The 14,943-nt window shown below is 38.5% G+C and overlaps 1 protein-coding gene across 1 annotated transcript in view; it reads left to right on the forward strand.

Moving 5' to 3' along the window:
• The window catches only part of LOC110166366 (ankyrin-1-like), a 67,264-nt gene extending 55,971 nt beyond the window's left edge, over positions 1-11,293 (forward strand). The window contains exons 35-44 of the mRNA XM_055153398.1: positions 88-216; positions 1,437-1,556; positions 1,669-1,753; positions 3,084-3,158; positions 3,231-3,362; positions 4,167-4,325; positions 9,178-9,772; positions 9,873-9,999; positions 10,439-10,507; positions 10,661-11,293. Coding sequence (XP_055009373.1) covers positions 88-216; positions 1,437-1,556; positions 1,669-1,753; positions 3,084-3,158; positions 3,231-3,362; positions 4,167-4,325; positions 9,178-9,772; positions 9,873-9,999; positions 10,439-10,507; positions 10,661-10,723 — 1,554 coding nt within the window. The 3' untranslated portion in view covers positions 10,724-11,293. The remainder of the gene's footprint in view (positions 1-87; positions 217-1,436; positions 1,557-1,668; positions 1,754-3,083; positions 3,159-3,230; positions 3,363-4,166; positions 4,326-9,177; positions 9,773-9,872; positions 10,000-10,438; positions 10,508-10,660) is intronic.
• Positions 11,294-14,943: the final 3,650 nt, after the last annotated feature.

A 14,943-nucleotide genomic window follows, 5' to 3' on the forward strand; every position in this document is an offset into this window, starting at 1 on the left:
TTAGCTGAATCCATTAATGCTCTCTGTGCATTAGCTGCTCAACAGAATTGACTGACCTACTCTAATATGTTGTAATACCTTTGCTAGCTAATGGAGGGCATGCCTCTGCATCTGGAGTGTTCTGGGAACCTGGTGCCCATCAGGAAGGCAACACAACAGCCTCGGAGCTTTAGCTTCCAGGCCTTCAGAGATAACAGGCTGCCTGTGTCTGTTAAGGTCTGTTTGTGTCTCACTGCTCTCACATCTAAGCATGGAAACACTTGTGTCATTAGAGAAGTCTTCTTCTCAGATAGACTTTCTTGTTCACTCTGCTGTAACATGTGTTGTGGCTTTTCATTCACATTAAAGGCCAGAGCTAAGTAGTTATACATTATGTCTAGTAAGCATTTGTATGATATATGTTTCCTTAAAGTTGATTTGAGTACTGTATACAATTCATACAATTTACCTAGTTTACTAACCAAATTTAAATGTGTTATATGAATTCACTGTGATGAATTTGAAATTGAGACCAGGTTAGGGCTGCAAGATTAATCATAATTGAAGTAGCTTTTTTTTTTTATGGCTTAACATTAACATTATGGCTGTTATTTTGGTGTTATATTGTCCCTTGTTATTATATTGTCCCTTGTTACTCTTGTATTGTCTTCATGTATTGCTTAGCAGATCATATTTCAGTTTTCTCTGAAATTATTTCAAAATCTGTTATTTTTAAATTACAGATTTAACCACCATCTGAATACTTGCTGTCAGACAAATCATAATTATATATTTATTACAATGATTTTAAGTATTACTCCACTTCTTGGGCATAATTTTAGTATTGACTTTTGCTATATACTTAAAAATTAGACTTAAAAATAGACAGAGCACATTTTATTATGTTTAGTATGTTCTATTGAGAATGTGCTTTTAAGTTCAACTTGCCTGCTTTGTTGTTGTACAGTCTGTGTAGTCTCAGCAGACAGGCCTTGTCTCCTTATGGTAGTCTAAGTGTCAATGTGGGGTATATGTTGCATGCCTGTGACTCCCTCACTGTGTGGGCTTGCCTCCTGTTCTTGCGGCCGTGCTGTCCGTTTGTGTGTCTCACTGTCTCTCTTTCTCTCTCTCACGGTCACTCTGTAATGTCTGGTCTGACAGACGTCCAGGTAAAGTGCAGGTAAATCTTTCCCACTCGCCTGCCTGTGGACTGCTTTCCCCCTGCTCCTTGTCCATGTAACTGTTCCACAAGCCAGAGATTTAAGACTTTCTCTAATACTCGACTTCTTTTCATCTCCTTTCTTTTCCTTATCCTTGCTTTCAACTATTTTCTTTTTGTATTTGTTTTGTTTTAATTCATTCTAATTTTGCCCATTGCTTCTTTAATAACTTCATTTTGCTTTAAACTTTTCTGTTATCCACATATTTTTGTCTTTTATTTCATTATTCTGCATTAGGTCAGAGACAGTAACAAGGATGCCACAGGATTTTTGTCCTTCCTGCGGAAGTGCACCAAGTATGAAGATACACAGCACGTACTGTGTAATCTGAACATAACCATGCCACCTTGTGTCAAGGTAGGGAATTACATGGTTAGCGTACACCTGGCACACATTCTAAAGCAAGTGTAGATTTGAAGATATTGTTATTTGTATAACTATTGAAAAAGTGTGTGTTACTTGTTTGTAGGTGGCTGGCAGTGAGGAGCGGCGGCGAACTCTCACTCCTCTGGCTCTGCGGGAGCGTTACAGTGCCCTGAATGAGCCTGGTGTGGGTGAGTTGAACCCGGCCTGACCTCCAGCCCTCTCCTCTTATACACTCTGTGGAGCTGGGTCTTGAATGTTGCATTGTCCCTTTACCCACATCTCTCTGCTTCCCAATCTGCCCTCTATAATCCCCCTTATCTGATTTATCTGGTCAAAGCATGGCACAGAAACTTGAGTCTTGGATGCAATGCACTGCTCTAAAATATGCCCCGGTCCTCTTTGCAGTGCAGATACTAAGATAGTGAATGTGCGCCACAGATTTCGCTGCCCGTCATGCCCTTAACTGCTCCGTAGCTCTCAGTAGCTTGGACTCTTTGCTCTAGAGTAGTCCACGTAGCTTGTAAACTTGAATGAGGTTTTGCATGGTGCTGCTGTCTCCACTGTGACTTCCAATGGCATGGCAGCAGTTACCAGTCTCACTGTTGCTTTGCACTGGGAATGGGCAGGAGCTCACAGTGGAGCTAGACAGAGGATCTGGCCTGCACAAATACTACACAATGTTGTCAGCCATGTTGAGGGGAGGCCTTTTCTGTCTATAGGGCACAGCACTGCTACATTGCTCGAGTCCCTTTGTAATGATTACTGAATGCAATTTAGATGGGACTAGCACTGGAATGAGCCTTTAATTTTAACCCCTATGCCCAGAAAGTTTTCTAATCCTGAAAAATATTTGGTCACAAATTATGTTATGGGTGCCCATCCAAGAGGCCAATTCATATTATAAGGTAAGTGTATATAGCATGCAATGAAGATAACTTACTCAAACTGAAATATTGGACAAATCTGCTAAAATTAGAGCTACAGTGAAAAGATTTCAACTTTAAAGAGGGGGTATTAGCAAAATTGACTTTTTGGAGCTTTTTACCATGTTATAACATTATTCCCTCATTAAAAAGCGGTAAGAGTGCCTGAAGAAGTTTTAGATGTCATCCATGCATGTTTGTAATGTATGGAGGGTTCGAATAGGGCCACCCCCCCACATATGGTTAGTTATGAGTCTGTCCAATGCTCAGCCCACAAGCCTACGTGCATTATAAAAAATGCTCTGATGGGAGGTGCAGTAGTTTCATTTTAGGGATTCACACTGATTGTGCTGTGATAGCACTCTAAAGGGGATCGACTTAGCACAGAGGACAAAGGGAGTGAGGAACTTATAAAACATGTTAATACCTTGCTTTTGTCAAATATCATATCATTTTAAAAACAAAAAAAGTAACATGGTGATCTAAATATGCATGTGTTTGCTATGAATACCCCATAGAAGTAATACCCCCTCTTTAAAGCCTGAATGTAGTCTTATTTTACTTGTTTTTGTAACTTTTTTGTTTTTCATTTTAGCTGCTGTAAACGCCATGGAGAGAACAGAGCTTAAAATCAACCTCATATCAGAACAACTGGGCTTGAGCTGGGCAGGTATGTCACGCTTCCACTGAAAGTTAGTAGATGTCTTTGGTCATGCTCTCATTTCTCTACCTTATCTCAAAGAATTGGCCCGAGAGCTGCAGTTTGGAGTGGACGATATCAACCGGATCCGTGTGGAAAATCCCAACTCACTGCTTGACCAGAGCTCAGCCCTTTTGAATTTGTGGGCCAGCAGAGAAGGAAAAAGGGCTAAAAGTAAGTCCAGTTTTTACTTTTGCTCTATTTGAAGTGCAAATATAGGTTCACTATATTTCATAATTTCACTTAAATATAGTTATTATAATTACAGTGTTATACAAAAAAGTCTTGCCCAGTTTTTTAGTTTTAGCGAGATTAGACCACATCTGCAAATTTAAGCTGCTTAAAATGTTTTTATTAATGCCAAATAAAATATCCAGCACAAATAATGTATGATAGACAAACATGAATCATTTGTATATTTTACTTTACACTCATATTTAGTTTGCGGGACTGCAGTTTATCATCCCACCCGCCTGCTCCCGCGTTGTGCAGTCCCGCTCCCACCTGCGCCTGCAGTGAGCTTCCATAATGTGTCCTGCGCTGCACTGTGTTGCGTTTTATTTTACATTTTTTAAGTAATTTGACTTTCTGATAAACACAGGCAACAGATATGACATACATAGTAGTAATTTCATAACTATTACCTTGCAACCATAATGTAAAAACTGCACAAGAGTTATGATTAGACTAATAAAAATGACAACACCTTTATTTTGTTAAATTAATGTTTAAACTGCCAGAAAAATGTGTTGTGTGCAAATTATTTTTAGATGGTATTTTTGATATAGATGACAAAGGTAGTCAGATTTTGTTTTACAACTCATCGGTACTTCCTGTATTTTTGTACATTTGTTTATTTCTCAGAAACTGCCACTTGACTTGTGGAAAACTATGATAAATATTTACGCTAGGTTTTTTCCACAAAAAAAAGTCATAATTATTCAAATTTCACATTGTCCTCTCTATTGATTCTTTCAGTGGAGAGTTTGTACACAGCATTGAGGAACATTGACCGTGCAGATATTGTGAGCTCTATAGAGGGGCAGGCACCATCCATAGCCCCTGCTTCTTCAGAGGAGGGGGCCTGTCGCCTTGGAGAACGAGATTCCACTCTACTGTCACCCAGTGTCCTCAATGGTATGCGACGAACCAAACATAACTAAACAGTAACATACAAATAACATATGCAACTGCTGTGATTTTAGTATGGTTAAGTTCCAATAAAAACATATTTTAATTATTTGGATAAAAATAATTCTAATTATTAAATTTAATTTCACATATTCATACACAGATTTCAAGATATTATATAGATACTATGTGCTTTTTAGTCTGTAAAACATGACAATAACTTTTATAAGCAGTACTGTCCATTAGTGTGGGTAACAGCCTTTTGCCTTGTCTCTGTTGCCCCACAAGAGATCACGGACACTAGGCCATCACGCTTTGTGCACAAGCCCAGAGTTATTAGGCCCCCGTTTTTCAGAAGGGGTAAGTGGAAGGGCCTCCTGGCTGCATGGTGGTTTGCTGCTCTTGTACAGAATGACAATGATGAACCCAAAGTTCTGATACTGAAAGCTGAGAAAAGGTTTAACTTGACCTAACTTCTTTCTCAGCATGCTCTGAGACTCACGTTTTAAACACATTCATTTTATGTTGAAGTTTTCACTCTTCATGCCTAAGCCCTAACATGATGGTTTATATTCTTCTGTCCCTATATGAGTTATGAGGAAAATCTCTTGTGCTTTAAACATCTCAGTGCTAAGCCTTGTTTTCTAATAGTACTAATAGAGTGGGAAGTTCACTTAGATAAAGTTAAATGATCTCTGCTTTGGTTTCTATCATGAATGATTTTTCTTGATAAGTATTGACAAATAAACTGCACTAAGACAAAGACACACAGAAAACCGCCAATCAATAAAGTAAAGTACAATGCAAAATATCTGTTGGAGAGCAGCACCAAAAATGAAAACTGTTCTAAAAGCGACCAATTCCTTTTTCAATAAACAAAAATGTTTATGCTATACGGAAAAAATAAAATAGTCCTTTAATAATAACTTTATAGTAATTATAATATTACACTGCTAGTATTTGTGAAAACATTTTAGCCGCAGTTGGTTGTGTGTTTGTCTGGGATGGAAAAGCTTATCCAAATGGCACTAGTTCAAATATAATAGTATGCTCTGGGCCTTCATTCTTTGTCTCTATTGCTCTGTCTCTTTTCTTTCTCTCTGCTGCCAGAGAAAAAGACAAAGGCTCATGTTCGTTTTCTTCTGTCTGAAGACTTGTCTTTTTCTCTGGAGAATCTCAGTCTACCTTTAAATCTGTGACATGTCATATCTGCTACACAGCCGCCCGCTCCTCTTCCTCCTACCCTCTCCTGCTCTTCTTCCTCACAGCTCTTCCTGTCCGACCTCTGACCTCATATGACCTCATGTTGACCTCTGGGCCTCCTTCTCTCGTCATCTTATTTTCCTGCGCTCCTCGGTCCTCTCCTCCTCTTAGTCCAACTCTATGTGTAGAAGTACACCTGTGCATGAGCATGCTGCATGCTTGGCTACAACTCTTTTGTACTTGTGCCTGCTCTGTGTGTGTGCTAAACTGTTCTAAACACTTGATATGCAGAATGCAGAGATGTGCAGATAGAATATTTTAGATACATTTTTATAACATTTGCTATGGATATAACACATTTTTGTGTTTAAAGTTCACAGTACTAGTGTGATTAGTTAAAGAAGGAAATGTGCTAATTACAATAGATTTTTTTTTCTTTATGTGCATGGCATGTTTGAGTTTACTTCACTGTGTAAATGGTTAAATATACTAATAAATGAAAACAGAGAGTATTGTTACAGTGCTATATTTAGAGACAAATGTTCCCTTTCTTTTTATGTAAAGTAAAAACTGTGTTTTATTACTGAAGTGAAACAGGGCAACAGCCTGGTCGACCAAAACCTCTTCCTGTCATATTTCAAACAGAGAGCTTTAGTCTGGTGTGCTTCATTAAGGCCTTACTCCCTTCAGTAAATCTTACTGAATTAATCACAATGTGGGGAGGGAGTTTCCAACACAGCACATCAGCGTCAGAATTTGTTCAATTAAAACAGCCAAAATGATGGCCCTACCCAATCCACTTTTTTCTACTATAGTTTGCTAGATCACATGACCATAGCAACCGAACTTTATAAACATTTGTAAAAAGGTCTGTTTCCCCATAAGACAAAATTTGCTAGCTCCTGCTGTCTCCACTTGAAGTGAATGCAGTGAGCAGGTACCCAGCACATGCCTCTCATTTGTTTGTTAAAAAAGGCAGTACCAGATTTTTCTTTCTATACAGAATGTGCAGGGAATGTTGTTATGGTTGACCAGGCTTGCAGGGCAAGCCTTAAAGCACATAATGTTAGGATCAATGATGCAACATGTTTTCAATCTCTGGGCAAAAAACACCACAGTTTACTTAATTATTCATAAAATCAATGTAGTGGCCAATCTCAGTTTTTGCTTATGGGCTTGGCAGTATAGCAAAAATAAAATCTGGTCTTTTTGGTAATAAAAATGGGATATTTTGCCCTGGTTTGATGACAGTCTTGTAGCATTGTCTAAACATTATCTGCCGCAGTTTACATGAGTGCTGTGTGTAGCTCAGTGTGTGGATGTTTTTCCAGACTCACGTGTGAATAAAGTGTGTCACTGTTGTTCAGTGGTTCTATGGAGTGACTAATATTCAGTCTCTGTCAGTTTTCTGTGTGTGTGTGTGTGTGCGCTGTGGTCAGTGTGCTGTGTTTCCATGTGCCATAGCAGTCTTTGTGGGCATTGTGCTTCACCATTTGATGTACCTTTAACACATGTGTTTGTATAAAACAAAAGGAGTGAAGGAAAGCCATACCCAGAATCAACTCATTCAACCCTGCCCTTCATCTCATTCTGAACCCACCTCAGCACATGTGGCCCTTTCCCATCCCAGAAGCACACTCTGACTCCACGCACCTACTCTAGGCCATTTCATGCAAGAGTATAGACTGGTTCAACATTTGGTTGAATGTAATTACTGGCATTGAAAATGTGAGGAATGGATTGTAAAAGCAGGAACAGAAACATTACCATAGATTAGACAAACACATTCACATTATACTATGTTCTTGCCATTTATTTCATCTGAATTAGATAATGTTGCCATTTCATTTACTCATTCAAAGGCACAGTATGTAACTTTTCAGCCAAAACTTTGTCTAAAATTAAAAAAAAAAACATGCATCCCTGCTGTGAGCGGGCTTGCATCTTCACAAACCTGACTCTTATTTAGCCTTGGAAAGGCCTCCACTGCTGGTTTTCATAGAAATATTTTTGATATATTCTTCCAACATATCTGTCTCCATGGGGAATGCTTTGAAGTATGGTTTTAGCTTTCTATTTCCATGGAATCAGGTGACACACCACCTCCAGAAGTTTACATACTGTACCTTTAAGACTACATTTATGTAGTTTTAGCATATAACTGTATCATTATATTCAGAGAATATATTCCTCTATGAAAATATATATATATATATATATACACATTAATTTCAGGTATGAGGCAAAGCATGTTACCAATGCCATTAAAGAAGGTGTTGAGAGTAGCAGTATTTTGTGTAGCATTAGTCACTGTGTGTATTTGTCTGACTGTGTGTGTGTGTCCATGATAAAAGTACATTAAATGTTTGTTCATTTGTCAGAAAACATAAAATTGTCTTTATTCAAATGAAGGGGCAAACTTTTAACAGACTTTAATTCATTAGATTTATTTCTGTAAATTTAAATATTTGTTTTTCCTTATGTTGGCCTATTTTTTGTTAATCATTTGGGGCGCAGAAAAAATGGGCATGTTTTTTTACTATTTACTATAAATTTTTATTACTATTATTATTTTGTTTTGTTTTTTTTATCTTCCGATATCCTAACTTGCAAGATCAACTGTAACTTGCAATTTCCACAAAAAGTAAGATGCTACTTCCACAACTTTATAAGTGCTTTATGGGTTGTAACGATACTCATTTCTGTACACACTGGCTGTGTAGCAGCACAGAGTATGCATTACATTACTAAGTAATATGAGGATGGTATTTTTCTATTGAGACAATATAACATATAATAAATGTCATTAAAAATATATTTAAGGCTAACAAAAGAGTATCGTGCCAACCCCAGAAGCACTCACCACTTTCCCTTCTTAAAAACCACAAAAACTGAACTCCTGATCACATGAAGTTAGGCAAAGGCCTCTGGCCTCACCTAACAGACTGAATTTACCACTGAATTTAACACGTTTTTGTCACTGTTGCTACTGTGTCCCAATGGAAGAAAGCTTACCTGTTTTAAAGTTATACTATTTTAATTAAAACAAATTGGCAAATGACTTCAAGGGGTTCTCTGTAATTCTGTAGTAATGAAACACTGTAATGGATCTCAACAGTGACCGCCCACCCCACGGTTCCAGATGTAAATTTCCTATTCATTTTTCCCATAGACTTTCTGGGGAAAAAGTAGAAGTCTGTAAGTTAGCTCTGGGCTATTAAGCTATGTAGTACCAAATCACACAGTTGTATGTGTGTTTCTGAAAACTTTATAAACTGCAAAGCTATTTAAGCATTCAGCAGAATTTTGTGCATTTTAAACATGCTTTAGTTATCATGTCACTGGTTAGTCTTTGCACTGCCTTTGAAATTTTAGTATTAGAATTTTTCAAAATGTCTAAAAAAAAATTTTTGGAAAATGTACTTCCAGAACCAGAACAGACTTCAGAGTGGGCGGGACTGTTGAGCTCCATTGTGGACTTTGAATTATGGGATGTTAGAATAATTGCTCATGCACAAGGGCATATCTGGATAAAACAAATGCTCTTCATTCAGCCAAATGTGAGACTTCCATGTGACACATTGGGACATAGCTGAGCCCTGAGCCTGGCTGTGCGTGTTGTTAGCGTGTGGTCTTGCTCCTCTTTTCCATGCAGGATATGGCTTGGTGCAAGAGGAGCTGCTATCCCCCGCGTCCATGCAGTACAGCCTGCCCTCACCACTCAATGTAGAGCCATACTGGCAGGAAGTGTCCAGCCTGGAGTGTGCGCCTATAGCCACCACAGAGGAGGACACCCTCCTGGAGATGTCGGATGTGCAGGTGTGGCCTGCGGGCGTCAGCCCCTCTCTGGTCACTGTAGAGGACTCCTCTCTGGACGGCAGCAGCCGCGCAGATGACTCAGAGGGAGCCACACTCTCTCTCCCCTGCAGCTTAGGCCGTCCCAGCAGCGGAGCCAGTGGGGCCAGTGGTTCTATCATGGAGCTGGAAGAGGAGGAGGAAGAGGAGGATGTTGAGGTAGAGGAGGAAGAGCCCCTGCCAGAGCCATCCACAGCTCTGGCAGACAGAGACAGAATCCGAGCCAGCGGGGCAGTGCCCAAGGTCAACTTGAACGGCCAACTCGGAGGTCAGAGGTCGGAGGGGAGGAGAGGAGAATCTGGAGGGTTGGGTTCAGGTGCTGGGATTTGTGTCATTTCAGGCCAACAGGATGTCACAGGACTCAGTGGAGCTTCAGAGCACAACGGAGACAACCGGTACCTCCTGTGTACTTTTGTGAACTTATGTCTTAATACATGTTTGCTGTGGAGTTTCTACTGAAGCAGGTGCTGTGTTTGTGCTCTGTGTATATTTTAGGGTTGGAGGAGGGGGTGCATTCCAGCCCTATCTGCCAGAGAAGGATTCCCTTTCGGGCTGGATGGGCTCAGTGTCCACCGGGCGGGATAGCAGTCTGCGTGAAGCCCAGGAGGCGCTGCTGATCTCGGTGTGTGACTCGGGGTATTCTCAGGTGCTGCGGGGCCGCTTCCTACAGGGCACACAGCCCTTTGACAGGGGGCCACATCTGTGGGAGAAAGAGCTCAGACAGGGCCAGGTCAGGTTTCTATGGTGACTGCTTACTGCAAGCCCCAAACTCCTGTCCATCATTTATCTTCGACTAACTGATGGCATGGAGATCACACAGTTTAGTTCTGCTTAAGACCATCTCTAGTTTTCCACTCAGCTGCAAAGGAATCATCAAAACACATGTTTTGATGAAGAGCAGTCAGATGTGTTGCACACTGCACACATGGAGATACCATTGAAGATTTTTGATATATTGATACATGTTTTTGCATCTGCTTTACAAATATTGATTTGCTTTTTTATATACCTCTCACCCTCTACATTGAAATATAAATGCAATGTTTTAATACTGTTTACAGAGGGAGGAAAAAGAAGAATGTGCTACTGAATCACGTGCTGAGGAACATGCTCCTGTGCAGGCAAGAAAGGTGACCACAGTTTTTTAACTCCTACAAGTGGTTTACACAGAAAGTTAACATTTTCCAGTGAACTTAGTACAAGATTGTATAAACAGTTACAAGCATTTTGGTTCTTGAATATTACATAAATTGAACCCTTACAGTTTATTTTGTGTTTTACAGGAACGAAAAGCTACTGCCAAACCATCCTCCACCAAACGGCAACCCGAGCGGCGAGGAAAATGAGCACGGACATTTGACTAACAGACACTGATATAAACATAAGTATCCTCAATATGTGACCTGGAGAACAAGAAGATACTGTCAACAGACAAAATGATCAACTTGTAGTTTTATAACATTTGTAAAGAAAAAAGCAAATCAAATAATCTAAGGCATGATTCTTTTTTATATAAAATGTAAACCAACTGCAAGAAAAACACAACAAAAAGTGCTTCCTGTGAACTATAACCGCATGATTACTGCTGGTGCATGCCCTTTGACCTTTGGAACTCTCATTATCTCACTGAATGGATGAGCCAGGATGGTCTACTAGGACCACGGACCTTTTGGGAACATTACCCTAGTTGGAATGGTTTGTATCTGCAAGTACAAGTCCAATAACTACAGCCAAAAATGTCTGTCCCAAATCTCTGGATGGTATACAGCTGCGCCTCTGCTGAGCCGACCAGTGCTTCTCTGACTGGACCCTCTCCTAGTTCTTCTCAATGTGATATATGCACTCTATGCTACGTCTGTGTGTGTGCGTACGTGTGTACTTTTCTCTACCGCATGTGTAAACTGCTTCTGGCTTGGTGCTGAGCCCTGCCCCATGATTGGCTCGTCGTCCATGTGATGTCATGGCATGCTCAGTGCCAGAATGAGAAAGCCACTGTGCTTCCTTGCTTGTGAGTATCCTGTCTGTGTGCGCTAACGTCTTTTCCTTTGTGAATGGAGCTCGCTACTTGTATTGGTTTCCTCAAATCTAATTCACCTCGGTTTAAAGGATTGTTTGACAAATAGGGAACTGAATCTCTTCACTTCAAGCTTTTCAGACAAAAGAATGTTTTGGGCGATTACCTTGTGCAGCAGCTCTGTACCTGTTCCCCTTTGTGGAAGGGCCCATCTGTGCTACCTTCCTCATTTCTTATTTAGCACACACCATCCTTTTTTAATAGACCACATGCAATCACTTCTTGAGTTTGTCCTTATCTCATATCTGTAGTTAGTCACAGTTTGATTTGTTCATTGACACTAAGTGCTGTGGCGTAAAAACGAAAGACCTGGTTTGATAGAGGATTGTGATGCTATAGAAAAACATTAGCTTTTGTATGACATCTAATAGTGAGCATTTCGCTGTGTGGACAGACAGCACTGTGATTGTCTCATTTTTATTGAACCAATACTTATGAACTGTGAAGATTAACAAGAGCACACACACAATTTTCAGGAGAATAAAGTAAACATAGTTAGGTACAACTATGAAATTGTTCTACAATTGTTCTATTCTGCCAATTCAAATTAGGCATGCCACATAGACTTCAGTTACTGTTATGTTATGTTATGTATATGTATATGTGTGTGTGTGTGTGTGTGTGTGTGTGTATATATATATATATATATATATATATATATATATATATATATATATATATATATATATATATATATATATATATATATATATATATATACATATACATATACATATATACATATATATACACATATACATGCATAATTCTTTAAACCAATCAGTTAAATGTGGTTTTATTTTCTACATAGGACTGAAAACACTTATTTGAATTGAAAGTGAAATTTGGGACAAACACTGGACACAAGATGGACTAGTCTCCTGAGATTAGATACATTTAGGTTTAGACAACTTGCCACAGCAATAACACTGACAAAAGGAACAGGGTTTGTTTTTGATAGTTTGGAATGAATTGATAATAATTGGATCTTTATGAGGGTACGATATGACATGGTTTGAGACTGTGAAATATTGTTTATTGTTTTCAGCACAATACGTAGCAAATGAGCAACCAGGAAACGCTCTGTAATTGCAGCTGCTTAAAGAGGGAAACAAAAGATTTATAATGGTATATTTGTAATTTTATTTTTTTTATTTGCCTATAGTTTGACATACTCAGTTCTCCATGTTGTTAAGTGTGTTCCCCTCCTTATGCAGAGGCTCACTTCTTCCCCAGTGGCAGCACCCCTGGGTCCTATCATGGTAGCACACAGTACCTAACTATCGTGTTTTAACAGAAGTACTGTAAATGCTATTGTAGCCTGAATGACTGACGCACTGAATGACAGCATACAACAGGGACATGTACATGGACTATAGCACATTCGCTACATATCACGTTTTCCACTGTTAATCCACTCAGGTCTTTTGAGTTGTGCACGGTCAAGTTTTACTTTGATTTCCTCACGGTCTCCCAACTCCTCTTTTTAGAGACAGGATTCCATAAGGTTTGAGGTGTGGTGGATGATTGATGAACTGTAGATTTTACTTGGTCAGCCTTTGCACAAAAAGAGATGGCAAGTCAATTAGAAACAAACATTTGAATTTTCATTTCTAGAATAAATTTGTATGATGTATAATAGAATTTAAAGTCATTATACATCAGTTAGTATTCAAGTTCAGTGGATCAAATGGTTTTACATGTGGCTAAAATGTATTAGCAGTATATTATTTATAATATTTTGAATAAAACTTTCCATCAGTTTTTAATATAGGTTATTATTCACATAATAAAAACTGTCCCTAGATTTGTCCTATTGCATTCAAGTAAAGTCTAACTTGGACAATTTATTATTACTTCTCCGGTGCCTCTGCACAGAGTGTTAACTATTGCTTCAACAACCAAAAATAAAAAGATATTTAAAAATAAATCTATGTATATATGTCTTTAAATGATCCTAATTGTTAACTTTTTTGTTCATGTTATTAAATATATATATGCAATAGTAAAAGTATAATATAATGACCTTTTAATATGTCATGACATCTACAATCAAAGCAAATTAACATGCTTTTTACAATTATCTGATATTGATCACAATTACAATAGAGCACATTTATGAGTTAAGGCATCTTTTAATCTGGATATTCAAAAGTACTAACAATTTGAACCATAAAACTTTGCAGTATGTAAAACTCCCCAAGTATACTGTGTGACTGGGTGGTGAGCTGTGTGCGTGCATGTCTATGGTGGACTGGGTGAACAATTCAAAGATTCCTGGACTTGCAATGAGGGGATGAGTAACCTACTGAGTATTGTACCATTTTGAATTGTGAAAAGACTAAAGTTCACCTATACTCCTTTAGAACAGATACATGACAATGTAAACGCAATATCATATTAGTCTATCCTAAGGAATGCAACTGCGCACATGCACAAAAAATATGTTTTTATGAAAATGTATGTATAAATATATGATAAAAAATATATATTTAATTAGAATGCTATGCACCCTCATATAGTTGTTCTGGTGTTCTTTAAGCATTATGTAGTCTAAGCATACGCCCTCATCATGGGGCATGTAGAGGCTTTGTAGCTAAGACCACTTGTTTTCTTTCCTTTTGTATGGTCCTGGAGAGAAGAGGAGAACAGATATGAATATGTACAAGCCTTTCAATCAGAACCGTTCTGACATGAAGATATGTATAGATCATCTCTACCCTGTACACCAGCTCAAAAACATTTACAGAAATGAATAAACAAACATGTGACATACTTGTACCTGTTACTGTGATGTTTTGGGGGGAGGGGTGGACTACGTGAGACATAAACAGTATATTTTTTATGTAATTAATTGACATCCTGATAGAGCAGAATACATTTTGCTTGAATTCATTGTTTTCAGATTTAGAGAATGCGATGATGGGATGCGGCTTGCAGTTTCATAAGCTATCCAAAGAAATGTCCACAAACCTGGTTATTTTGGAGATAGATGGTGTTGTAATGGAAAAGCCATAGATGGGCTGCAATCATTTCACTGTAAGCCTGCACATGTTTTCTCTTATAACCTATGGAGGTCTGAAATAGTTTTTTAAATTTTAAAAAGATAATAGGCCTATATGAATGTATGCTGCCAGATATGCCAGTTGCTTTACACTGCAATAGTAGTCCGTGCTTTGATTTTTTTAGTTCATGTAATGCTATTTATTTTATTTTATTTTTAAGCCAGCTATATGCCATCAAGGAAAGAAAAACAGAAGGTAATACTCTACAGAAAAAGTAGTAGTACAGACTAACTAATTAACTTTGGACGCAAACGAAAATTGGAACTACAAATGAAATTAAACAATGACTCTCGAAATGGAAGAGGAAGAGGGGAAATATTTCACATATGATTTAGTGAAACCTCGTGGTGAAAATAGCAATAATAAATGTTAAAAAAAAATATTATAAAATAGGTCCCGCTACTCCTCACAGTGTGACGCCCCTGGC

The sequence above is a fragment of the Boleophthalmus pectinirostris genome, unplaced genomic scaffold, assembly GCF_026225935.1.
Source record: "Boleophthalmus pectinirostris isolate CB_2022bp ecotype Guang Dong unplaced genomic scaffold, ASM2622593v1 HiC_scaffold_18, whole genome shotgun sequence".
NCBI lineage: Eukaryota > Metazoa > Chordata > Actinopteri > Gobiiformes > Gobiidae > Boleophthalmus > Boleophthalmus pectinirostris.